The 25,753-nt window shown below is 59.2% G+C and overlaps 6 protein-coding genes across 6 annotated transcripts; 4 read left to right on the top strand and 2 right to left on the bottom strand.

The window, feature by feature from the left end:
• Nucleotides 1-201: 201 nt before the first annotated feature.
• PAB1 (Protein phosphatase PP2A regulatory subunit B) lies at nucleotides 202-2,534 on the top strand (the record flags this gene model as incomplete). The annotated part of the gene is made up of 2 exons (XM_066779956.1): nucleotides 202-2,321; nucleotides 2,387-2,534. 2 exons carry the CDS (start codon nucleotides 202-204, stop codon nucleotides 2,532-2,534), a joined length of 2,268 nt encoding a protein of 755 aa, XP_066629185.1.
• Nucleotides 2,535-3,665: 1,131 nt separating this feature from the next.
• Nucleotides 3,666-4,730, bottom strand: SLS55_008547 (uncharacterized protein; the record flags this gene model as incomplete). Its single annotated transcript, XM_066779955.1, has 1 exon — nucleotides 3,666-4,730. One exon carries the CDS (start codon nucleotides 4,728-4,730, stop codon nucleotides 3,666-3,668), a length of 1,065 nt encoding a protein of 354 aa, XP_066629184.1.
• Nucleotides 4,731-6,636: 1,906 nt separating this feature from the next.
• SLS55_008546 (uncharacterized protein) lies at nucleotides 6,637-7,838 on the bottom strand (the record flags this gene model as incomplete). The annotated part of the gene is made up of 2 exons (XM_066779954.1): nucleotides 6,637-7,567; nucleotides 7,621-7,838. The coding sequence occupies 2 exons, from the start codon at nucleotides 7,836-7,838 to the stop codon at nucleotides 6,637-6,639; spliced, it is 1,149 nt and encodes a 382-aa protein (XP_066629183.1).
• A 1,715-nt stretch (nucleotides 7,839-9,553) lies between these two features.
• Nucleotides 9,554-10,804, top strand: SLS55_008545 (uncharacterized protein; the record flags this gene model as incomplete). The annotated part of the gene is made up of 1 exon (XM_066779953.1): nucleotides 9,554-10,804. One exon carries the CDS (start codon nucleotides 9,554-9,556, stop codon nucleotides 10,802-10,804), a length of 1,251 nt encoding a protein of 416 aa, XP_066629182.1.
• An 8,612-nt stretch (nucleotides 10,805-19,416) lies between these two features.
• SLS55_008544 (uncharacterized protein) lies at nucleotides 19,417-20,915 on the top strand (the record flags this gene model as incomplete). Its single annotated transcript, XM_066779952.1, has 3 exons — nucleotides 19,417-19,840; nucleotides 19,897-20,036; nucleotides 20,094-20,915. 3 exons carry the CDS (start codon nucleotides 19,417-19,419, stop codon nucleotides 20,913-20,915), a joined length of 1,386 nt encoding a protein of 461 aa, XP_066629181.1.
• A 1,385-nt stretch (nucleotides 20,916-22,300) lies between these two features.
• On the top strand, nucleotides 22,301-24,228 carry SLS55_008543 (uncharacterized protein; the record flags this gene model as incomplete). Its single annotated transcript, XM_066779951.1, has 4 exons — nucleotides 22,301-22,373; nucleotides 22,431-22,500; nucleotides 22,574-22,794; nucleotides 22,859-24,228. 4 exons carry the CDS (start codon nucleotides 22,301-22,303, stop codon nucleotides 24,226-24,228), a joined length of 1,734 nt encoding a protein of 577 aa, XP_066629180.1.
• Nucleotides 24,229-25,753: the final 1,525 nt, after the last annotated feature.

Raw genomic sequence — 25,753 nt, 5'->3', positions numbered from 1 at the left:
GAGCATCTCTCTGCTTTCCGAGCGACTCGCTGTCCCAGCCGACCCGCGACACCCGCAGATCCTCAATACCCATTCCCCGCCTCTTAGTTGGTGAGCTTCCACGGCCCACGAGCCACCTTTTCGCGTGCCGCCCACGAAAATCCGCGTGCGCCGCGTCCAACCCGTGCCAGCCTGCTGACCCGCGCGCAGAACGCCATCAACATGTCCGCCGAGGTTGCCAACTCCACTGCTCCTGGCGCTGATGCCAACCCGACCTCGCCCATCGCCGGCGATGCGAACGGTACCGCCAACGCTGCAGGTGCCACCGAGGCCCCTACGCCTACCTCCGCTGCTCCTTCCGCGCACCAGAACTCCGCCTCGCTCTATGTCGGCGAGCTCGACCCCTCCGTCACCGAGGCCATGCTGTTCGAGCTCTTCTCGTCGATCGGCCAGGTCGCCTCCATCCGTGTCTGCCGCGACGCTGTCACCCGTCGCTCGCTTGGGTACGCCTACGTCAACTACAACAGCTCCGAGGACGGTGAGAAGGCTCTGGAGGAGCTGAACTACACCTTGATCAAGGGCAAGCCCTGCCGTATCATGTGGTCTCAGCGTGACCCCGCCCTCCGTAAGACTGGCCAGGGCAACGTCTTCATCAAGAACCTGGACTCTGCGATTGACAACAAGGCCCTTCACGACACGTTTGCTGCCTTCGGCAACATTCTCAGCTGCAAGGTCGCTCAGGACGAGCACGGAAACTCCAAGGGCTACGGCTTCGTTCACTACGAGACCGCTGAGGCTGCGAACAACGCCATCAAGGCCGTCAACGGCATGCTGCTGAACGAGAAGAAGGTCTTCGTTGGCCACCACATTCCCAAGAAGGACCGCATGAGCAAGTTCGAGGAGATGAAGGCCAACTTCACCAACGTCTATGTCAAGAACATCGACCTGGACGTCACCGACGAGGAGTTCCGCGAGCTCTTCGAGAAGTACGGTCAGATTACTTCTGCTTCGCTTGCTCACGACAACGAGACCGGCAAGAGCCGCGGCTTCGGGTTCGTCAACTACGTCAAGCATGAGAGCGCCTCCAAGGCTGTGGACGAGCTCCACGACAATGACTGGAAGGGCCAGAAGCTGTATGTCGGCCGTGCGCAGAAGAAGCACGAGCGTGAGGAGGAGCTGCGCAAGCAGTACGAGGCTGCTCGCGCTGAGAAGCAGTCCAAGTACCAGGGCGTCAACCTCTACGTCAAGAACCTGCAAGACGACATTGATGACGAGAAGCTCCGCGACATGTTCGCTCCTTACGGCACCATTACCTCCGCCAAGGTTATGCGCGATACCCAGCCCGTCGGTCGCTCCGGCAGCGAGTCTCCCAAGAAGGAGGAAGAGGAGGAGAAGGTCGAGGAGGAGAAGCCTGAGGAGAAGTCTGGCTCCGGCGATGACGAGAAGGATGGCGTTGACAAGCTCACCAAGGAGATGGACAAGGTTACCATCAAGGGTGAGCAGAAGATTCTGGGCAAGAGCAAGGGCTTCGGTTTCGTTTGCTTCAGCAACCCCGAAGAGGCCACCAAGGCCGTCACGGACATGAACCAGAAGATGATGGGCGGCAAGCCGCTCTACGTTGCCCTGGCCCAGCGCAAGGATGTCCGCAAGAGCCAGCTCGAGGCGACGATCCAGGCTCGCAACCAGATCCGCATGCAGCAGGCCGCTGCTGCCGCCGGCATGCCCGCCCAGCAGTTTGTCCAGCCCCAGATGTTCTTTGGTCCTGGCCAGCAGCCCTTCATGGGCGGTCGTGGCCAGATGCCCTTCCCCCAGGGCATGCAGCCCGGTGGCCGTGGCGCCGGTTTCCCTCAGGGCCTGCCCATGCAGGGTGGCCGCGGTGGCCCCAACGCCCAGCAGATGCCCCCCATGGGCATGCCCTACCCTGGCGCCATTCCCCCCGGTGGCATGCCGCCCCAGTTCAACCCCGCTTACGCTCAGATGATCGCTGCTCAGCAGGCTGCTATGGGCGGTCGCGGTGCTGGCCGTGGCCCTATGCCTGGCGTGCCCCTGCCCAACATGCCCCAGATGGGCGGCCAGATCCCCGGCAACAACCGCGGTGGCCCTAACAACCGTGGTGGCAACCGCAGCCAGCCCGGCTTCCCTGGTGGTCGCCCTGCCCCCGGCCAGACTCCCACTCCTGGTGAGGGTGTCGACATGAGCGCTCTCCAGTCCGCTCCCCCGCCTCAGCAGAAGCAGATGCTCGGCGAGGCCCTCTACCCCAAGATCCACGCCATGCAGCCCGAGCTTGCTGGCAAGATTACCGGTATGCTCTTGGAGATGGAGAACCCTGAGCTCATCAACTTGTAAGTTCTTCCGCAATACATCCACAATCTGGAAAGACCGCCAGATGACTAATCAGCTATTCCAGGACTTCGGACGAGAACGCTCTCCGTCTCAAGGTTGACGAGGCTATGGGTGTCTACCAGGAGTACATCCAGAGCAAGGGCGATGGTCAGGACGAGAACGCGGCGCCCAAGGACGCGGCCAAGGAAGGCGAGTCCGAGAACAAGGCTTAAGCGTCGTTTCCGCGGATATCCTCGGCGCTACCTCTAGCCTTCCAACTTCTCGATTCTTAGGTCCTCGAATGGCGTATCAGGCGTTGTCGCTGCTCCAGGGTTCGCGCTTGGTGGTGCTCAAAAGTTAGGGTCTGTTTTCTTTGTGGCTCACCGGTCGAGCGACTCCGAGGCCACGGTTCATATGGAGGTCCAGCGGAACGGCTTCGCCGGCAATTGAGTCTACTTTCGCTTTTTCTTTTCTATTCCGGACGCCTCCGAATACCCCCTTTATGGTTTCTTCCGAACATCGATAGGAGCCATTCTCAGCCCCGTTGATTCCCCGTTTTCTTCTTTGCGCCACCAGTTTCCACACGTTCACGAACATGTATTATGAGACGGTTAGGTGGTTGCTGCCCTTTTCGCTTGCTTGCTGCTCAAATGCTCCTTATTTTCAACGGTGAGGAGACACAATCCTTTCTCCTCTTCCAGCAAAAGGACGCTGGCCAGACATGGTGGAAAGGGCAACTTCTTACCGAGCCCTGCAGCAGAGCAGCCGTACAGCTGATCTGCTTCTCACGGATGGCAGTAGATGTGCTTCTTTTTCTTCTTTCCTGGGGGCTCTTTGTGTTTCATGACGACGGAATGCGGATGATGGGTTCTGGGTTTAATTGGGGGACGGGATCTCCCTGGACGGGTAAATCAGCTGGATCAAGCTGCTCCGTTTTCTTCTTCTCTCGTCGGTCGGCACATGAGAGGAAGGAAGGTTCACCCCGGGAACGATCAATTACGATGACGATGATGGCGGGGGGCTCGGTCCACAAGTCGAGAGACGGGACAGGGAAAACAAAAGTTTGGTATGAAGGATGTGTGTGTTTCGATAGGGCTCTGGCTGAGAGTAGGATAGGGAGGGATAGCTTTGCTTTCTCCTTTTTTTTTTTCCTTTCCTTTTCTGGGTGGGCCTTTTTTTTTCCACCCTCCCCAACTTTTTTACCTCTATCTTTTAGCAGGGGTCTGCTACTCGAGGGCAGATGCGTTACGGACGGGCGTGGTTTATGAATAGATGAACTATTTTGACAATTTCTTGTGTGTTTGGAATGCAGTGATGTGCTGGATGCGATTTAGATGCTATGAAAGGAAATAGCGGCCGTTAACCTAGAAAAGAGCTACCCAGCTTCTTGGGCTCATTCCATGCAATCCCCGTTGAACCAATGCTTGATGAATGCATTTGACGCAGAACAGACCTGGTCCCCGGACGATAGTTTTGACAAACACAAAATCCAAGGTGGGTCGGTCATCCGGATTCTGACTCAACATAGCACGCAAGGCGTCCTTGGAGTCTGAATCAAGGATAGTGAGGTTGGGAATCGGCAGGTCCGATGTGTAGTCGATCCAAGACCAGATACGTGATAGGTTCTGATGGAACGGCCCAAGCGCCGAGAAGCTGTGGGTATCGTCTACACTGAAGCCGAACAGGACACTCTGGATTTCAAGCAGGACGCAGCCAAGGGAAAAGACATCAGCTGCCCGTCCTCGCGACTGGTAAACAGTGACCTCTGGGGCCATGTATTTAAAGGTTCCCCGATCCGCGCTGTCGGTCGCAGACTGCGAGAGCTCTGAAATGTCCCTGGACAGCCCGAAATCCGTGTATTGCAAGTATCCTTGCCGCAATAGGATGTTCTGGGGCTTTACGTCCTTGTGTTTGATGCCGCGTTCGTGCATGAACATAAGGCCTGAGATGAGGCAACCCTGTGATCTCAAGAGATTTTCATCAGAGATGAACTCTTTTCTTTCCGATGGGTCCATCGTGAGGATTTGCCACAAGTCGCAATCGGCCAAGGGCAACAGAAGACCGAATTCACGGTCCCGAGTGTAGCTTGCCAGGAGCCCCAACACGTGCGGATGTCCGGCAAGCTTCTTTATAATCTTAACCTCCTCGAAGAATTGCTCCTTTATCTTCTCCGAATTTGTGCCAGCGAACCACTTCTTCCTCGCGTACCTTTCCCTGGTGTGTGACAGCTCAACTTCATCAATCGAGCCCTGGGAGCCATATCCAAGGGAACGGATGGGACGTAATGGGAGGGCTTCGAGTCGGTGCATGTCGTGGTGTAGTCCGCTGGTCCAGCTCCTCGGAAACCATCGGAACTGTTCTCCATAGAACTGCTCTGCTGTACGTCCCGGATCGCGATGGCCCTTGAATATGTCCTGAAGCTGGTTCATGGGGAGAGGCATTGCGTTGTCGGTGACATCCCACCTGAAAAATTCGCATAGGGACTCTCTCTGCTCGATGACATCTAAAGTGAGGCATATACATTTCGTATTTGGGAGCTGGCCAAGTTGCCGTCGTTGAGAGCTCGTAAGCCAGTAGGTATTCTCGAGGTGCGCCTGAGCTGAGCAAAGTAGGGTGTTGACGCGCTCTAGTTCACATGGCGAAAAAAGCTCCCCATCGCTCCGGTCCCTAGGTCTCCGAGGGGGAGGTCGTAGACGTGACAGATCTGGAAACTGGTCCCACGGTATACACCGAGAAGTGAGGATGCCATCCGCGTCGAAAGGGCTTGCGGGGGGGACGTGCTGGCTCATATCTCCGAGCTGCTTTGAGGCTTTCTTGTTTTCGAAGTGTCGCACTCAGTCGACAATGCTGTCGTTGCTGTTTCAAAATCGCTTCTGTCGGGCGCTTTAGCTGACTCCTGCGTGGTACAACGCTGTGCGCTGAGAGGGCTGGCAGTTCATATGCACCTTTTGTACGTATCACCGGCCAGATCTTGTTGACAAGCGGATGAGCTCAGCGTGGTTCAGCATAGAGCTATGGTAATGGTGGCTCGGAGTTTGCGAAAAAGGGTGTAGTGGTGATCGAAGCTGAAAAGGAGGCCGCGGGGCGCAGCATGCAGGCAGCTGAACGGGGCTGATGACATGCAGGACCACGTTGCCCAATCGCATCACATTTGCACTGGGGGCTTGGAGCGCGGAGTCCCAGCCAATGAGAGTGTTCTGTAGTCGCAGTTGCGTCATTTCAGAAACCTTCTTGACTTCGAGACCTATTCGTGACTTTAGAATGACAATTAGTCCCTAATCTTCATTTTGAACATCTGTAACGTTCTGGTATCAGTATCAATCCACAATAAAGATCTAATTAAACAACCTTGAAATAGAGAAGGGCCCACCTTCGGAGTAGATTGAGGTTACTGCCATTTATGACCCGGCTTCTAGAGCATGCACGCAAGCACGTACTGCCCTCCGTCCGGAATGAACCTCGAAAAGTCGTACTCAGCAACAACCTCAAACCCTAACTTGGTATACAAAACCATCCCAACCGGAGTAGCTACCAAGTACATCGGCACACCATCCTTCTCAGCCTGCCCCATCCCCCACCGTACCAAGACAGCACCCAAGCCCCTTCCCTGAAACCCCGGATGGCAAGCCAACGCAGAAAGGTCTTGCACGCAAATCAGCTCTCGCGTCACCTCCGTCAGAAAACGAGCATTGGAGAAGCAGCACCTGAAGAGGCCGGGGAGGAGATCAGTCAACCACTTACACCAAAAATCCCTATTGCCCATCCAAAACACCCTCTCCCTCGCCTCCCTCAACACCCTCACCTCCTCCTCCACAGTTTCCCCCACCGCGCACCTCGGCCACCCCTCCGCATCCTCTGCCCCGGGCACACTCACCCCCTCAACCTTCCCTCCCCCCTCCGGCTCCACCCACGCCGCGACCCGCGCAGCAGCAGCACCAGCAGAATCATCATCGTCCGGATCGACGACGACATTTTTGAGCACGACGCCGTTGTCGCGTTTCCGAGTTCCGAAGTGGGGTTTCGGCCATATAGACTCATATACTTCAAAGTGTTGGATGCTGTCGACTCACGAACGCAGATGACGCATGGTATCGATTGCAGGATTATTAATTTTTTGCATGATGCAGAAGGGAAAGCCATGTACAATGTCTCAATGTCGTGTTTACTTTTCCAGAGGGCGGATTCATTGATAAGCTTTTCAATTTTTCGGAAGCCGAACCGCTCAGTCAAGACGCAGACCCGTCCTGCTTACATTAGTTTAGGGGAAAACAAAGCGTCCGTGAAGGCATACACCAAGCTCCATTAATCCCCTATCCACACAGCATTACCATTACATTAGTAGTTAAACATAGCCACCGACTTCCGCGAATACGCATACGTCGTCGGGAAAGCGCTATAATCGGCGTCGAACAGAATCGCATCGTCGCACGCACTCCCCAAGCTGGTCAGGTTCGTCCACGCCGGTTCCCAATAATGCACGCCGGTGCCGCGGCCCTCGGGCACCTTGCGCACGACGTCAATCACCTTGCGCACCCACTCGACCTGGCCCGCGACGCTCACCGGCACCGACGGCTCGCTGAGGTCGGGCACGGGGCCCCACGTGCCCGAGCACAGGACGGGGTAATCCGTCTCGACGACCTGGACCGGCTTCTTGTACTTGCGCGACATGGTCGTCAGGCTCTTCTTGAGGTTGGCGAACGTGGCGCCGGTGCCGTAGAAGGGGTAGAAGGAGAAGCCGAAGACGTCCCAGTCGGCGGCCGCCACGAGCCCCGTGTCGACGAGGGCCGCGAACCACGTCTCCTGCAGCGTGACGTTCCACCCGTTGTCGACGTGGATCATGACGTCGGGCTTGCGCACGCCGGCGGCCACCGCGTCCGACACGCCCGCGCGCGCGGCCGAGAAGATGGTGGCGAGCCCGGTGAAGTTGGCGGCGCGCGCGCGGTCCGAGGCGAAGGCGTCGACGTCGACGTAGCCGAGCGGCCACACCATGCCGTGGCGCACCTCGTTGCCCAGCGAGACGATGGAGAGGTCGACGCCGGCGGCCGAGAAGGCGTGGAGCGTGGTGTTGACGTAGGCGCGGATCGTCGTCGAGAGCTCCGGCAGCGTCGTGGGCCACGCGGCGGGCGCGTTGTTGTGCTGCGGGTCCGCCCACGTGTCGGAGAAGTGGTAGTCGAGGTAGATGTGGTACCCTTTGCTGGCGAAGCGCTTTGCGAGGTCGAGGATGTAGGCCAGGTCGTACTGACCGGGGATAGGGTCGACCCATAGCCTGGCTTCTTGTCAGCTTCAAACCTTGTGTTGGCGTGGGTGGGATGGACGGACCTGAGACGGACAGTGTTCATGCCGCCATCGCCAAGGATGTCCTCAGCCGGCCGCGTCTCGTTGTTCTTTGCAGTGTCCTTGTAAATGACACCGCCCTCCTCCATGATCTTCAGAGAGGAGAGATCATGTCCCTTGTAGAATATGGGAGCGGGCTTCGGGGCGGCGGCTGCTCCGGAGAGCAGAACAGAGCCCACAGTGACGAGCTTCGTGATAAGCATGGTTGTGTTGATGTGGGGAGAAAGTTAAGATCTGCTGTAGGGACAAGGGAGGAGATGCATGCTCTTCTTATAGGGCGGTTCCAAGGAGCCTAGAGCTGCGGTTGGAGAAATTCCTCCAATTGGCGACGATGTAGTGGTCGTCTAACGGTGAAAATGTCGTATACTAGTGCGGCTCACGAGAAGGCAAGCCCAAATGTGGAGCCCCGCACTCGGATACTTTCCCGAACAGGAAGCTGTCAAACCTCGCATGCCTGCCAGTAACCGAGCACTTGGATGGTCCGCATGGAGCTGATCGCCGCTAGCCATGCTTGCAGAATTGCATTTCGTTCCGACACAGCACACGGCGATCATTCGCATGCCAAAAGCCATCTGCACTCCAGCGGCAAAGATCAAACAGCTTGCCTCTGGTTCTTCAGAAGCTCGGTTAGGTAGCGACGCCACAATCTCCACGGGCTGCATTTACCCGGACGCTAGAAGCTTGGGCTGCATGCTCGGGTCCGGGGCTTTCCAGACACCAACGAGTCCCATGACGGACGTGAAGATGGACTCTGACTCAGATGAAGCTAACCATGAAGCTGCGAATTGAGCTTTCGGCCGAATTTTCTTCCTAGCGAGATACGCTACCTATTGGTGGCCGGCCTCACGACCAGATGGTCTGCTTTGATAGAAATGTCTGCTGCTGCTTCGTGTCGAGCGCATATAGAACAAGGGCACTGGACAACAATCGTGGCCACTGATTGCTCAGGCTTGGACGGAGGCTCAAATGGCGGAAGGTGGCAGTCAAAAGGACGTTAGAGCCAGGGGAATTTGTATCCAATTGCGTGACTCGAACACGGTCGCAGCCGTTCGCGTCGCCCGGGGGTCAGCACTGAGAGCGAGTGAGGAGAAAGGGACAAGGCGAGTTGTAGACGGGGCCGGATTGCATTGTTAGATGGACGTGTGTCTGCGAGGATGAGGTTGTCGTGTGTTGGCGATGAACGAGACAGCAGGGGGCGACAGGGTGAGCGGAGCAAAGTGGTGGCCGAATTTTGCTCCCCGCACTTCCCCAGTCGAACAACTTCCTTCAACACCACATCCATCATCGTCAGTGTCCATCCGGCGTCTAATTATGGCCTCCGCAATCTTCCGTCTCCTCGGGCCCGAGCAAGAAATCCCACGCGTCCTCGGAACCGCATCTGCCCTTGGCCGAGCCGCAAGTGGTGGCCGTCCTCCGCCTGTCTCCGCATCTCCGCGGAGAAGGCTCTCCGCCGGCCGCTTCTTTCTCTCCTCTACTAATCCACATGCTGACGTTTGCGCCATGCTGAGCTCGCGCTTCCGTTCCGCACCGGAAATCGCGTAACTACAACCGCTGCTATAGGCCCGCTCCGTTAGCTTAACGGCTGCCCTGGGCCGTCGCTGAATCAGCTCCATCTCCTGCCTCCTGCGCTGTTTTTCGTGGCCGCCAACGCCTGTGCTGCCGAAAATATCGTGCGCTAGCTGCGCTCGAGCTTCTCCCCCAAGGGAAGTATTACGCCTGGTGGAGTGACACAATGGTCATCCGCATCGAAAGGATTCCGCTGCTCGCTCTGCTCCTTTTCTGCATGTCCGCGGAGTCTACTGCCTGTATCCGTGTATAAGAAGCCTGCAAAGTCTCCCATTACATCACAGCGCATACCCAACCAGCCTGAACATATATTGTATCGTCCAACACTGCTCCCCTCCGGCACATCACAGCCATGCCTTTGACTCCCGACCAAGCCAAAATCATCAAGGCCACCGTGCCCATCCTCGCCGAGCATGGCAACACCATCACCACCCGCTTCTACGCCAACATGCTGCGCGAGAACCCCGACCTCAACAACATCTTCAGCAACACGCACCAGGCCACCGGCCACCAGCCGCGCGCCCTAGCCATGTCCCTCTACGCCTACGCCTCCAACATCGACGACCTCGGCGTGCTCTCGCCCGCCGTCGAGCTCATCTGCCAGAAGCACGCCTCGCTGCACATCCAGCCCGAGCACTACGGCGTCGTCGGCACCTACCTGCTGGCCGCCATGAAGGAGATCCTCGGCGACGCCCTGACGCCCGCCATCCACGACGCCTGGGCCGCCGCGTACTGGCAGCTGGCCGACATCATGATCGGCAAGGAGGCCGAGCTGTACAGGCGCGCCGACGGCTGGACCGACTGGCGCGACTTCCGCATCGCCCGCAAGCAGCCCGAGTCGGACGAGATCACGTCCTTCTACCTCGCTCCCGTCGACGGCAAGCCGCTGCCCGCCTTCCTCCCCGGCCAGTACGTCTCCATCCAGGCCCGCGTCCCCGGCCTCGACCACCTCCAGGCCCGCCAGTACTCGCTCTCGGACGCGCCGCACCCGTCGCACTACCGCATCAGCGTCAAGCGCGAGCCGGGCGCTGATGGCGTCGCCCACCCCGGCTACGTGTCGAACGTGCTGCACGCGGACAAGCACGAGGGCGACGTCGTGCGCGTCTCGCACCCCTACGGCGACTTCTACTTCGACGCCGCCGCCGTGCCCGCCGACGCCCCGATCGTCCTGCTCGGCGCCGGCGTCGGCCTGACGGCGCTGACATCCATCCTCAACTCCCTGGTCGCAGAAGAAGAAGCAGACACCTCCTCCCGTCGTCCCATCTCCTACATCCACGCCTCCCGCACTACCGCCTCCCGCGCCTTCGCCCCCCACATCAACCATCTCGCCGCGACGCGCCCCAACGTGCGCAAGACGCTGTTCGTCTCGCGCCCGAGCGCCGCCGACGTCGCCGGCCGCGACTACGACGTCGCCGGCCGCCTGCAGCTGGCCAAGCTGGACGCCGAGAGGGATCTGTTCGTGGGCGACGCGCGCGCGCGCTACTACGTGTGCGGCCCGGAGCGCTTCATGGTCGATGTGCAGAGGGGCTTGCAGGCGCTGGGGGTGGATGAGGAGAGGGTGCATTTGGAGTTGTTTGGGACGGGGGGCGTGCCGAAGGCTTGAGGGAGAGAGGGAGAGAGGAAGAGGTGGGGTTTGTTTGTATGATAACTAGGGAAGTGGAGGTTACTGCTTGTTTTGACTGTGGGAGGGGAGATTGGCGCATATGTTTTTAGATTCCCCCCACCCCCCCTCTCATGGCTATTGTTTAGATGATGCAGCAGCAGGGAAGTACTTGTTTTATACCTTGTGTAGATGGTTGCTGGCGTTGTTTGGAACTTTTAGCTGAGAGATGAGAAAGTTTTGTTTGTGAAGACAGAGATGATAATATATGGCTACTTTTCAATCGTTCTGCGAGTTCTTCGATGACGGTGAGATATGGAAGAATATGTCGTAATCATGCTCACTCCACTCGACCGTTATGGTCAATTAGAGTCGATATTTAGACATCATGTACAGTGCTAGATTCTTAAATCCGCCCCTACGTCCGGACGTGTGCTTCAACTGTCCCATTGGACGAGCCTGCATGTCTTCCAAGATGTTACCTGAAGGATTTAATCTTTCATAGGCCATCATGCAACCCACCAACCCCATAATCTCGTTAAACAAGTGATTAGTGTTTGTGTGGACCAACAAGCTAGAGGAGGTCCCCGCACGTTTTTCGGTCGCAGAGATGCTCGGATTTCTAGTTTTCGTTTTCCCAGGGACCATGGAGAAGACAAAAGAGAGAATAGGGGAAGGATGACGGTGTAGGCACACACGCACGCACATGGGCGTCAAACGCCTGCGAAGCGAAGTCACTCTCGAATAGACATGGAGATGTCTTGCACACCGAGATCTCCTACCGAAACACCCGGTCGGCACTCCGCGCGATGCGGGTGACCTGCATGAAATTGCGAATAAAAACCGGCCCGCTGGTTCCGTTGCATGGTGCACTGCAGCTGAGTCGAGGACGTTCGCCTTCCGGTCGCGGTCGGGATAGACATGCTCTATGTATCGAGTCCGGCGTCGGGGAACATTAGCCTATACATACGGCGTCCATACGGAAAGCCTGGCGTCGTCGAAGGTTCGTTCGTTCGTTCGTGCGAGCGGCTAAAAAAAGAAGAAGAGATGAGTGTGGCGCAGATGCAGACTCGATCAGCCGGGGTGGTGTGCCTGGCTGGACTTGGTTGCTTCGAGGGTTGTAATTTCCTTTCTTGGTGTGGGAGAGTTGGGTGCCAGGTAGAACGGGAGACGCTAGGTTACGGAGGAGGAATGGGAGGAATGGACGGACGGGTCGCGGCTCGATATGACTCGGAGGCTTTCAGCACACGACCGGGGGGTGGGAAAGGTTCGCAGAAATGGCCAGAGCGGTTGCGGGACGCACAGAGCCAGCTGCACCCACCCATGGAGAACGGAGGGCGAGGATTAGGGTTTCGGTAGCTTGGGCTGGGAGGTGGGACCGCGCGCGCATCCGGCACATCGCGGTGCGGGAGGGCGAAGAAGAACGGAAGAAGCATGGTGCGCAGCTTTGAGTTTAGTCGGGGCGTGTGCGGGCGGGAAACACAACGGCTTGGGTGAGCGGGAAGGGCGTGACGCGGACGCGGACACCAGGCGGGCCCCAGCCGACTGTGTTCCTTCTCGAACGAACGACGCTGCGCCGTGCCCGCCCTGAACCAGACTTTCGACGAGCACGCCCGCGCGCCTCCTCAGCCCTGCGGTGAGGCGCGGGCCCCGGCGTCGGCTCCCCCTCACAAGCTCGCCCACCAGAAAGGTCCCGCTTGCCACACGTGGCGCCCGCACCAGTCTGTGTGGATGGAGCCTTGACCCTTGTTGGCCTTGTTGCTGTGCCGCACGCCGCTGCCACCGCCCTGTCTGTGGCGCATCCGCCAGCCGCCGGCCCTGTTTCAACTTCCCAATGCCAATGCCATCTGTGTTCACAATTCACACTCGCCTTGCCCGGCCTCAACGCCGGCTCATCCGTATCTCAACGAGTACCGACAAAGGCAAAAGCATTGATCCATCTCCCGCTGATAGCGAGCGAATAGCAATTGACACGGTTTGAACAATTGTTTTTTGGAAGGGGCGAGAAAAAACAAGCTGCAAAAAACTCAAATCAGTGCAATTCGTTTCACGGACAGAAAGCCGTCCAACGGTAACGCTCCGTCATCGGTCCCACGGGAATTGCGGCAAGCTCCGACATGCCGATGAGGTCAGTACGTTGCAACGGCTGGTAGCTGTACCTGCAGCTAAGTTTTCCGTTGAACGTCACGCGTGGTTGCACAAACTGATGGTCCTCGGGCACTTGTGCCATGGCGTACCACATTTCAGCACGTCATCTGTTCTCATCATCTTATCCATCGATAAGTCTATCAATGTCTTGGGTCGTATAAAGATCAAACTGAACTGGACGTGGCAATTTGGTGCAGCCCTCAAACACGGGCTACTACAGGCGTGCCTTCATCTGGAAGTCAACATCTGTAGAATACATCAAAGAGAGACGAGCCATGCCGCAGCTAGACCCAAAGCGTTTTCCGGTGGTTAGCCAGGGAGCTGGGAGACTGTGAGATCGACTATGAGGCACATCAATTGACAGAGTTGTTTGCGAGCACAGCATCCAGTAATCGCTCGCAGCTACGATCTGGGTCGGAAAGGGAGCGCCTCAGCTGCAACTGAACCAACGAAGAAAAGAAGTGCGGCATCAGGGTAATAAGACAACAACCCGCAGAATGACGCAGGTATTCCACAGCTCTGTGTCTCTCCAACAGCAGCGCTGCCTGGCACGGCACAAGTTAGTCCTCTTTCTTGAGAACTGATGGTCGGCTTGCAAAAAGGCAACCTAGAGCTGTGCGAATCGAAGTCCCTGACATCCATAGCATGGGGCTACTAATATGTCGCTCTTCACGCACCTCATCACACTTGCCCTTGCCGGCCACTGAGAATTTACGTCAACTAGCTGACCACTCGTTGCCTATCAAGGCAATGCTGGGATGTCGCATTGTGTGCCATTGTGAAACAGCTTCCATCCTTCTTGGGGTTTCTCCACACCGCAATCAAACTCTTGCCTCGCCTGTCTGACCGGTGTTGCAAAAGCCTTGAGCCACAATCGATGCAATCTAGAATCTTCCTTGTTCTCAAGGGACAGCCGATCTTGGTTGAGGTTCGGGGACGACGACGATGATCCTCAACGAAGAGGAAAAGAGATACGAATGCGACAAAACGGTCGACGAGGAGGAGCCACGGTGCGGTACTGGTGACGACGAGGCCGGGATCCATCCGATTTACCGCGAAGCTGGGGGACGCCCACGCTGCCGAGAGCTTAAACATTGGGCTGAACATCAGGCCTTTGGATTGCTGCTTAGCGAAGCAGTCCACATCTGGACCCCCTTCGAGCACGGGGCGCAGTCCAACATGATACAAGCGTGGTAGTCGGACCACAGTCAGAGTCTACCGCCGCGTAGGTCGGTGCGCCGGTGGTTTGAACAAACAGCACGAAAATTGCCGGATGTGAAACCGCCTCATCCACCGTCGAACCGCAAGGCTGATACGGTGGAAGGCGGTATAGGTTAGGCCTTCGACGTGGGGTCTTTTGAAACGGATCTTCTCCTACCTTTCAGATTGTAGCGTTCGCCGTCCGGTTGCTGCCGCGTATGCAATCCCGGATGTCATGTCGTACCACCGCATTGCAATGCAGCTATCCCAAGCGACTAATAGTGGAGCCGTTCAGCATTATGTGGGTGGTATGATGGGAGCAGTAGGTGCTCAACCTGTGCTCTGACGACGCAGCGTCAATGCATCCACATCGCTAATTTCCTCGATCGTTGATCTACGGTCTCGGCCTACCGGTAGGCTTCAGGCAGCAGCGAAATCGTCTTGCGTGATGAATTGGGACCGGGTTTTGGGGACATGAGATGCTCTGTAGACGGTGGAAGGGCCAAGGAACTGGGCTGATGGGAGATGAAGGCTGCAAATGACGATTTACCTGTCAAGTGACGTTCATCAGCCCTGCGAGAGGATTGGTCGTGCCGTACTGTGAATACGCCATCCAAGCGCTAAGACGGTGATAGGAAACCTGCTTACGGCCATGGATAAGAATGAGTGCGGGGTGCCCGATATTAAAGGGTGTGTCAATGCAGACTGCTGACGTTGACGGCTTGGTGGTGGCTAGTGATCTGGCAGGTCCAATCTGCTTCCCGTCCGTAGGGCTGAGTCTGCACGAGGCAAGGCTTGTAGACAGGAAAAGACGTTCCTTCTGGACCGCGGGCAGCGGTGCCGGCGTTGGTCGCATCTTGCCATAGCCATACAGGCCGCCGCCACACGGCGGGAGCATTGGACGCCTTGCCGCCCAAGTCGCCCGGGAAGACTGGACTACACCTGCAAGATTGCAGCTCTCCCGCTGGGCTGAGCCACTTGGTTCGATATGATCGGATTGTGGACGCGGCTTGCGGCGTTTCATGCATGGGAATCCAGGTTAGACACGCTTCTCGTGCGGCTGCTCTGCCTTACCCGCAAGCACTGAGGTGGCAAAGACCCCTTCAAGACCCCTTTCCAACTGCCACCAAGGCCAAAGAGGGGGGTCCAGCAGCGCTTGCCAACACACAGCGCGAGGCGAGGCCCCCTCGGCCCTTCTGGAAGACCTAGAGAAGCCGGGAGGACCCCGTCAGGACCGAACGCCGCGGCCAGCGGGGCCAATGTCCGTTCAGCCTCACGCGCTGCCGGCCGTCCTGAGCGTCGGGTCATGTTCCAATACAGGCCGCAAGTGGCTAGGGAAGAAGCCGCAGAAGTATGGTATCCGCTCTTTCCGCGTCAAGGTGTGGCGGACCGGCCCCCGCTTGGCCTCTGAGGAAGCAGTTACGAAGAGAATCTCTGACCGGTTAGGCTAGCGGGCGGTCTGACTGCCAACTCACAGGCGCTCGCGTAGCCGGTGGGTTCACGAGAGAAGATCGGATGGCCAGTCGGCGAGGCATGCGTCCCCAGGATCTCGGACGCCGGAGGCTGCGCGATCGGGATCTTGCTGCTGGGCAGACGGCGGCCTGGCGCGCCAGCGGGCAGCCATGTGTCACTGCAATGACTCGCAGCGAGGATGGGGAGATGAGGTTGGGGGAAGGAAGCAGCGGCGCCTGCACGTCCTGCTTTCGGCTGGTCCCTGATGGGAACCCCTGCCCAATGCTTCCGGTGGCTGCACGCAGGACGGCGACAGACCGCTCTGGGGGACGAGTGCGGTGAGTGCGTCTGGAGAAGTGCGGTGAGATCATGGCGCGGAAGGTGGGCGGCGCCCCGCCGGGGGTCGAGGGCCGCGCGGATGGGCGGGAGTTGGGCGGACGTGGATGGCTGCTGGCAGCGCAGACGAGGCATCACGATGGCCGATCGAGTATCGACGGCTTGGCGCGCGCCGCTGGTGGTCGGGGAGCCTCGCAGCGCATCCGGGCAGTGGGGCGCTGCCAGCTCGCTCGCTGTTCGCTGGCAGCGCACTGCCCAGACGACCACACCGCTCCGCACGCCGGCTAGGACAGAAGCAGCAATCTTCGAGAAACGCGAGCTGGCGGCGGCGGGCCCCGCGGCGCCCGGTGCGGAAATTGGACGGACTACTACGCCGGAGAAGGCAGGCTTCGAGAAGGAAATTCGTGTCCCATGCGCGCTGCTCGAGCGCTAGCCGGCGCGCACCCCTGAGGCGGCAGCCACAAGCTCTGACGACGGCCGGACGCAGCGCTGTCAGGGACTGCCCCGTGTCGGATCGCGCATTGAGAGCGAGCATGGTGCCCGCTGCGAGATGATGTCGCCCGGCATCAGGGTGCAAACGGGGGACAGGAGACGCGCTGGGAGGCAGATCGCGGCCGGCCCCATGACTCGCTCAGGTGCAGGACGCTGTGGGCGGGCGATCAGCGCCGGGCTGGCGACGCACGCCGGCGGGTGAGGTGGCGAGTCTACACCGCCGAAAGAGGAATGCTTCTGGATGGCGAACAGGCCTCGGAGATTGCTCGTGCGCCTGGTGGTGAGCGAAGGGGGGAAGGAGTGGGCCGGCGGCGTGCCCCCCCGGCGCCCTTGAATCAGCCGGCGCACAGGCGGATCTGGTGGAAGCTGCGTCGAAGCCGCGCAGAAGGTCACGCGCGCCCGGCCGCCTCTGCAGCGCCGTTGCTGCCCGCCGGAACTCCGCGATCCGTGCCCCCTTAAGCTCCGCCGCCTTGACTCGCTGCGGCTTCGAGAAGAGGCGTGGAAGCGACGCTGCCGCGCTGTTCCTGTTCCTGCATGCTCGCGGATCGCCAGCACGTGTATGCGATTGAGCAGCTGCTGCGAACCACCACACCACGCTACCACACGGCGCGCCGCCGCGCGGAGATCGGCTTGGTGCCGGCCGCGGCAGTGGGCCGGCTATGACAAAAGGCGCTCCACCGGCGCCTGGAATTGATGCTACAACTCGCACACGGCCGGCTGTCGGCAGCCCCTCCGTGGTGACGAAATAGGCGCGTCGTGAGGGACTAGCACTCCTGCCAAGCACATTTCCGACCACCAGCCGAGATTGAGAATAGCCTTCCGCGCTGCCCCTGGTTGGGCGGGCGTGATCTTATTATTCCACGCAAAACGGGCGCTCGCAGCGGCTGTCACGCAGCTAATTAGATCGCGGGCGCGGCCATCGCAATATCCTGCCGCGTTTCGTGGCTGCAGGCGACGCGCAGCGAGTTGCCCTGCAGCGCGCCTGCTGCCGGCCGGCCGCCCCTGTTGCTGCGAGAAGGGCCTTCTGCGAGTGTCGTGGGCGGACGCGCTCAGTCAGGCGATCCTGGGGCCAGTCGTTTCCTGCAGCGTGATAGCAGAGCGATCCCGGCTGCGCCCGTCAGGTTGGAAGCCAAAGGGGCTTTTCTAGCGTCGTTTCTAGCGGCCTTCCACGCCTCTTCCAAACGTGGCGGCAGCATGCGTGCGTAGGGCCGTGCTGCAGCCCGCCCGTCCCTGCGACCAGCGCCCGGGGCTGCTGCTACATCACCACCGCGCCGGCATCGACGAGGCTGCGTGTGCGCGTGGGGAGCGCTCTTGGGGCAGCGTGGGATGGCGTGGCTGCGACGCCTGCAGACGGGCCCCTTGGCCGGGCGCGCGACCCCCTTTCCGCTAGCCGGGTCCAGCGTGGAGCGGTGCGGTGAGCACAGTGGATGCTCCAGACAAGCTTTGACGCGACAGCATGAGCGCCCCAGCGATCCCATGCTGCGAACCTCCATCGGCGCATTGACACGGCTGCAGAGCGCGGCCAGGGTCGTCAACCCACAAGGCTGTCATTTCTCGACGCCGGCTAGCTCGCTCGTCGACGCGATGGGAAACAATCCATGATCTACATAACTGCCTGACGCCCCGACCTGACAGTGCCCTTCTTGCTGTGACCATTCTGCGTGCCCTGGCCAAACAGCCTCCCGCGTCCCCGAGTGCCCATCGCCCGAGTCAAGGCGGCTCTGTACTATACATCTATACATACCCAGCCAGCCCTGGGACCGCTCCTCAGCACCTGTTACGAGGCCACGAACATTGACCCGGTTACTTGCCTGCATCTGCACGTCTGGTACCTGCACGCAGGCGTCCGAAGGTACGCCCGCTTGACTCGACCTGCCTCGCCCGACGCGACTGACGCCCACCGAAGACCTCATCCGACGACGTGAAGAGATTTACGCGACACGGCTGTTGTGGACGGCTTGCACGAGATTACTCCGGCGTTATTAGGCCCGCCCAGCGACACGACACGCACACAGCACTGCTCTGGCCGTTCGAGAAGCGCCCGCGAACAAGTTTCACGCACAGCGCAAAGCGCCACCCGCCCGCGCACATCCTCGCGCAACCATCGCAACAGAACGCGCTGCACGCTGCACAACGACAGGCCCAGCAGGGAAGCGCGTCATTCCACCAGCGCCATCGGGACTGGTGAAACTCTGCTGCGCGGTGTCAGAATTGTCAGGTTGAATCGGGTTAAGCCCTTGGATTTAGCGCCACTCCCAATCCGGACTAGCGCATCTCCGTCAGGTCCAAAACGCGAAGGAAAAGAACGGTATTCCACGTAGGTACTTCGAACTTTCTCACCCTCACTCCTCTCGCCCCAACCGCCCTTCGCCCTCTCCTGCCCTGCCTCGTCTCAAAGGTACGTCGTGCACTGCCGTGCAGCGCGTCGAGTCGCGCCTGCCCCCCCGGCTCGCGCTGTTCCGCCAGCGCCTGCTGTTCCCCTTTTCCTCACCGGCTCGTTGCGCCTGCTCCACGCTCGCCCGCCGCGCTCCCTCCCGCCTCAATGTCGCTCACCTGCCCGCTTCTGCGTCCCGTTGACGATAGCTGACGTTCGCCTGTGGTAGTGTTGCTTCCAGCTTTGACCCTCGCGTGGCCCGGCCCATACCTCTCGCCCTCGGACGGACCACCCTCCGCAACACCTCGATCCCTACTCAGTGTTGGTGGAGCGGGCGAGCAGCCTCAGCGCAGGCAACCCAATCGCAAATAACGCGGTCGCTCGCGGCGGTGTGAATCTTAGCCCACTCAAGGAGCGGTCAAGAAAGCGAAAGCCCATTATACTGGTGCGCACCTCTCCCGCCTCCTCGTCGGACTCGCCTTTCCTAGACCTCCACGCCTGCAGCCCCCTGCAAACGCGTGGACCTCACCCTGATTTTGGCTTGTGGGACATGGAACTTGGGAACATACTCAATACTAAGATGCCTGGACGCCTTCTAGCAGGAAGACCCTTCATGTCCTACGACATGCAATCCACGATGCAGCAGCAGTACGCCCCTGCGCCGTACCAAAACGGCCAGATCAAGTCGGAGACGAATTCCGAGCGCGGAGTCTCGCCGCACCCCTCGAACGACTACCAGTCACGCTACCCTCAACCCGCCCCTCCTCCTCTCCAGGCGTATCAGCCGATGCCCGCCGCCATGTCCAATGGCATGCGCTACCCCTCTCCCACCGCGATGAACGCGCCCATGCCCATGATGAACCAGCAATACCTCCCCAACCCTCCTCCCGACCACGCGTACCCCCCTCAGGTCCCGCCGGACCAGCAACAACAGCAGGTTGGCGGTAGGCCCGCGTCGGACACCGGTCCGCCAAAGGCCTTCGCCTGCTCGACCTGCGGCAAGGGCTTCGCCCGCCGCAGCGATCTGGCGCGTCATGGTAAGTCTCAACGCGTTCGCTTGGCACTCATTTCAACGGCGCTAACAACACAACAGAAAGGATTCACAGCGGTATCCGTCCGCACGTCTGCGACTACCCGAACTGCGGCAAGCAGTTCATCCAGCGCTCTGCGTTGACCGTCCACCAGCGTGTCCACACTGGCGAGAAGCCCCACATGTGCGAGCGTTGCGGCAAGGTGAGTCAGAGATGGCATTGTTTACCGGTCGAATCATGTTGACGTAACGATTTCTAGCCCTTCTCCGACTCCAGTTCGCTTGCGCGTCACCGTCGCATCCACTCGGGCAAGCGCCCTTACAAGTGCCCCTATGCCGACTGCCAGAAGACCTTTACGCGCAGGACGACGCTTACGCGCCACCAAAACCACCACACTGGTACTGTTGAGGAGGCGGCTGCTGCTACTGCCGCTGCTCTGGCGTCTCGCGCGTCCCAGGCGCCTGCGCGTTCGGTCCGCTCGGATGCCGACGACTACTCTGAGACGGCTTCCCCTCTCCCCACGCCGTCCCCGAACCAACGTCCTCTCTCCATGTCGCCTGCTGCCGGCATGCCGGTCATGCCCTCCATGCACCGCCAGGTCTCGGATTTTGCCTACATGCAGAACCCCGGCATGCCTCCTCACCTGCGCTCTGAGATGCAGCAGCCCAGCCCGCGCTCGTCTCCTGCCTTGACCTCGCAGCCCTACACGTCGGTCGCCTCTCAGCCCAGGCCGCCAATCACGTCGCACCCTACTGGGTACGGCCCGCCTTCGGTTCTTGAGCCTCCCACCGGCGCTGCTCAGTCGCAGCAGCAGCAGCAGCAGGCGCCGCAGCAGCAGCCTGGCAGTGCCCACAGCAGCCCGCACATGAGCAACATGGGCTGGCAGTCGCCTGCCCAGCAGAGCATGCCGTCCCCCGGCGGCAATGACTCCTACACGTACCCGGAGCCGCACTACGGTGCGTCGGCCCCTAACATGTACTACGGCAACCCGAACATGGCCAGGCCCAACAGCACTGAGCCTGACGGATACGATCCCCGCAGGAGGATGGCCGAGAACATGTGGGCTCCTCCTGTCCAATAATTGACTCGACTTAATTGCGCGCGTTTAATTGTACGATGAGGTTTTGAGCGAGTCGGCCAGCCGCAAGATTCAGCGGCGATAATTCCCAACTCTGGTTGATTGATGGCAGCCACCACGGATGTCCCTTGCATTAGTACGGAGCGTGACGGAGCAATCTGAGTGTAGCATCAGGGTCTGATTTTTCCTCGTTTCCTTTGTTGTGGTTGCTGGCGGTATTTCCCTTTACTACCCTAATTCGGCTCAGGGTTCTGCATGTGTGTTATTCTCTTTCTTCTTTCGGTTGCGGAGATGGAGATATCCTAAGGTTTTCCTCTGGGTCTGGCTTTCTTGCTCTGCGGGCTTGCGACCGGGCGTTTTTCTTAGAGAGCGGGGCCAAAGGGAGGCGTCCAAACGCCCTCAGCTGACATGGGCGGGTTCTGGTTGTTCATCTTTATTTCCTTGCGCACGACGGGTCTGGTGGGCGGTTCCTTATTCTGGGGCTTAAAAAGAGAGCATTAAAACGTTTTTAGACATGTACAGGTGCCCGGTGCGAAGCGTGAAGCGTGAGAGGTTGCTTGTGCATGCAGGGCCGCCGCCAGCCCGTGCGCATGAAGCGCGCGCCGGAGCAGCGACGGACTGTGGGACGGCTGCCCTGCGGCGGCGACGGGAGATGACGCAGCGTTGCGGCGGTGCTCTTGGGTCTGGTTGCCACCCGAATACGGGCGTTTGCAGCAGCGTTTGCAGCAGCGACGATGCTTGCGAGATGCCGCCGTGCTGGAGGATTGCCCGTAGGACGAGGCCGGCAGGACGCCGTGCCGGTCTCGGATCCCCTGTCGCCGAGTAAGACGGCAGGCTGCGGCACGCGCGATTGGGCGGCACTGGGTGCAGCTGCTTCTGCAGCGGGTGTTGCATGTTGCAAACGCGGCTTTGGAGGCCGACTGACACGTCTGCGCTCCCGCCGAGCACTGCGCCGCGGTGCAAGGCACGCCACAGCCGGAGAGAGCCCAACTGCAAGGCCGCGGCGGCTGGGCGCATTACGACTCCCAGCGCCCTCTCGCCTCCCAGCAGATCCCAATACCCTCCCTCCCTCCCGCTGCGTGAGGTCGACAAAAACACCCGCCGCGCTCCACCGTCGCCGCCTCCACGCCGTTCTGTCGCCGCAATCGACCGCTGCTTCCACGCGTGCCCTGTTTGCGGAGTCGCCCGCCTGCTAATTAAAGCGCCCGCACGTTCTCCGGGCTAGCGACACCAAGTTGCATCATCGCCCGACATTCGCCCAGCCGCCATCCCCTCGAACCTCACCCTACTCAACCAACCCTCGCTACCTGCCACCCGCGCACCCACAACCCTATATACAGTCCTGAGCCCGCTGCTGTCCGCGATCCAGCGCGCTCAACACCGCCAACATGTCGAAGGTGGTGCGAAGCGTGAAGAATGTCACCAAGGGCTACTCGAGCGTTGAGATCAAGGTGCGAAATGGTACGCTGCGCCCGCTGTCCGCCGCCCGCCAGAGCCGCCGTAGCTAATGCGATGCAGCCACGAGCAACGACCCCTGGGGGCCCGTCGGCAGCGACATGGCCGAGATTTCCCAGTTGACCTTCAACAAGTAAGTGTCGACCATGCCGGCCGCCCGCGGACGCGGCGGCCTTGTCGCAAAGGCCACTGATACATGGTTTCAGCAGTCAAGACTTCTACCAGATCATGGACATGCTCGACAAGCGCCTGAACGACAAGGGCAAGAACTGGCGCCACGTGCTCAAGTCGCTCAAGGTTCTCGACTACTGCCTGCACGAGGGCTCCGAACTCGTCGTTACCTGGGCGCGCAAGAACCTCTACATCATCAAGACCCTGCGCGAATTCCAATACGTCGATGAGGATGGCCGCGACGTCGGTCAGAACGGTATACTGACCCCCCGACGGCGCCCCTCTCCTGAGCTGCTCCCCCGCTGACGCTATGTGTACAGTGCGCGTTTCCGCAAAGGAGCTCACCTCCTTGATCCTTGACGAAGAGCGCCTGCGTGCCGAGCGCGCCGATCGCAAATCATGGAAGTCCCGTGTCACCGGCTTGGATGATTACGGCATGGGCGGCCAAGGAAACGAAGCCACTCGACCGCGCCAGCCGCGTAAGCAGCGGAACGACGAGGAGGATCTTGAGTATAAGCTGGCCATCGAAGCAAGTAAGAATGAGATGGAGGAGGAGCGCAGACGCCGCGAACGCCAGCGACGCACGGATGACGACGAGGACCTGCAAAAGGCGATCAGACTCAGCCAAGAGGAGGAAGAGCTGCGCCGTAGGGAACTTGAGGAAACCAATGCCAACAGCCTGTTCGACGACACACCCGCCCAACCCGCAGCCGCTCAACCGACCGGATGGAATCAGGGATACCAGCAGCAAGGCGCCGTGGATTGGTTTGGAAACGCGATCGATCAGCAGCCTCAGAATACCGGTTTCTTGAACTCGGCCTACTCCCAACCAACTGGCATGCAGCCGCAGCAGACTGGATTCCAGAACGGATACGGCGGTTACAACGGCTTCCAGCAGCAACCCACTGGCTTCGATCAAGCGTTCGGCCAGCAGCAGAACTACCTGCAGCCTCAGCAGACTGCGTTCAACATGGGCAACAACCCATGGGGCCAGCAGACCAATGGTTTTGGTCAGCAGCAGCAGCAGCAGCAGCAGCCGCTGGAGCAGCAGAACACGCTCCAGCCCGGCAGCAACAACCCTTGGTCCTCGAATTCGGGCGCACACACAACGGATTCAATTAAGCCTATGGCTACTGGTTCCAACAACCCCTTCGCGTCTTCCATCACTCGACCGGCGACTGCGCAGCCTGTACGCTCGACAGCGCCATCTCTCGGCGCGCTCCAGGAGCAACAGACAGCCCAATTCAACGGCAACAGTTCCAGCTTCAACCCGATCCGGGATTTCTCTGCTCCTCCGTCGCAAAGCTTCCAAGCGCAGAGCCCGCAGCAGGAACAGCCCATGGATCCTCATGCGGCACGCCTCAATGCCCTCCTCGCGTCGGGAGAAGGCCAGGATACGTTCGGAAACGTCGGCAACCTTCGTATTCCGGCGCAGCACACGGCACCGGGGACGTTTGTCAACAGTGCAGGTGCGGGTGCGGGCCGCCTGACGCAGAACGCGACGGGCAACAACCCCTTCCTCAACTCTCAGTTCACGGGCATGCCGCAGCAAACGGGCTTCGCAAACCAGAACCGGTTGATGCCGGCCCAGACTGGTCCTGTTGGTGGATTCGGCGGCAACCCGTTCGGCGCCAGCTTCCCCCAGCAGCAACAGCAGCAGCAGCAGCATGGGAGCTTGATCGACTTGTGAGGAGGAGTAGAACGCGGTCATCATGTACAGGAAACGGCCGTCGTGTTTGCTTTCACGAGGGATCAACAGGTCACCGGGGAATGGGGCCTCAGGCACGATGGATCAGCAGCGGGTGGCCACCTGGCGATGACATGGGATTTCTGGAGGGCTTAACAAAAAGGGCACGTCATTCTGTCTGTCTCTTCCCTACGTCGTCCGGGTTTGAAATTTCCTTCTTTCTAATTCGTGGACTTGCCTTCGCCCTCCTCCCACCCGCCACCATTTTCTTTCGCTCTCCAGATCATCATGCCCGGCCCGAACAGGCGGGAGTCCACGCGGGAAGAAGCTGGCAATGTTTGTAGTAGAGATTATATTTTTTCCAAGGCTACCCTGCCACCACGCCTGCTGATGCCTCCATTCCACCCTACTCAACACGCCACATAAAGCAGAGGCTTGGTGGTTCTTTAAAATACCGAAAGCAGACACATACCAAATCATTGATGGTTCAGGTCCTGGGCTAGGATGGGATTAGGGTCGGGTTAGGGATCTGGTTGCTCGTTTGAACTACTGCCTACTTTTTCCTTTTTCTTTCCCTTCTACATGAGCCTTTTCTTCTTTTGTAGGGACTTTATATACCAATTTCTTCTGTCTTCCTTCACCCTCTCTCCCCCTCCCTCTCATTTGTTACTCCCGAACATGTCCTCCCACCCATTGATGCTGATGGACCTTTTTCGGATATGGCTCAAAAAGCACTTGTAATCGCTATCTTCTTGCTTGATTGATGATCCTACTCGAGCGCGCTCAATCTTCTGGTGCTTCCATTCGTGACTGCTTCCCCGATTGGTGCCCTGTCACAAAGTTGGGTATATTGGCACGGTGCGTTGCAAGAGAATCAGGCCCACCGACACCTATCTCGCTCTATGCGCGACTTGCATGAGTGCTGTCCAGACGAGTGTCTAAAACTCGCCTCTATGTCCGGTTGTCGTACCTAGGAAGTGGGATACAGCAAAACGGGCAGTGATCTGCGGTCACGACTTCCGGGCGGCTGTTTGTCCTAGTCGTTCCCGACCTCACCTGCTGCTTCTGCTCCTTAAAAATTCGTTTGCACTTGGAATTCTCAACACGCATCTTACTTCTCTCCACGATATTGCTGCACCGGCCAAGTTTGCTTCCACCATGTCCCTGCTCGCCCTTCTTCCCCCCGAGCTCGTAGCTAGTATCTGTGACCACACCTGCCTAACAAAGACATCAAGAGGCTCCGTCTCACATGTCTCACCCTCTCCCGTTACGCGCCGCTAGACCTCTCCGCCGCTCCATCCTCGAGCTCGTCGTCGACGTCGGCCGCGTCGTGGACGATTACGATACCGAGTACTGCGAGCGCGATGATGAGTTGATCTGGTGATGACGATGTGTAGACGCCTTCGGGTAATATATATATACGGTGGTTTGATGTTGATGATGGTGATGATGCCGGACATTTCCCTCGTTTCCCCGATCGCATGTTCTACCTAGTTAAGTGCAAAAAAGCCATCCGGGGGGGACCGAG

The sequence above is a fragment of the Diplodia seriata genome (assembly GCF_021436955.1).
Source record: "Diplodia seriata strain FDS-637 chromosome Unknown scaffold_9, whole genome shotgun sequence".
NCBI lineage: Eukaryota > Fungi > Ascomycota > Dothideomycetes > Botryosphaeriales > Botryosphaeriaceae > Diplodia > Diplodia seriata.
This window is presented reverse-complemented; position numbering and strand designations above follow the sequence as displayed.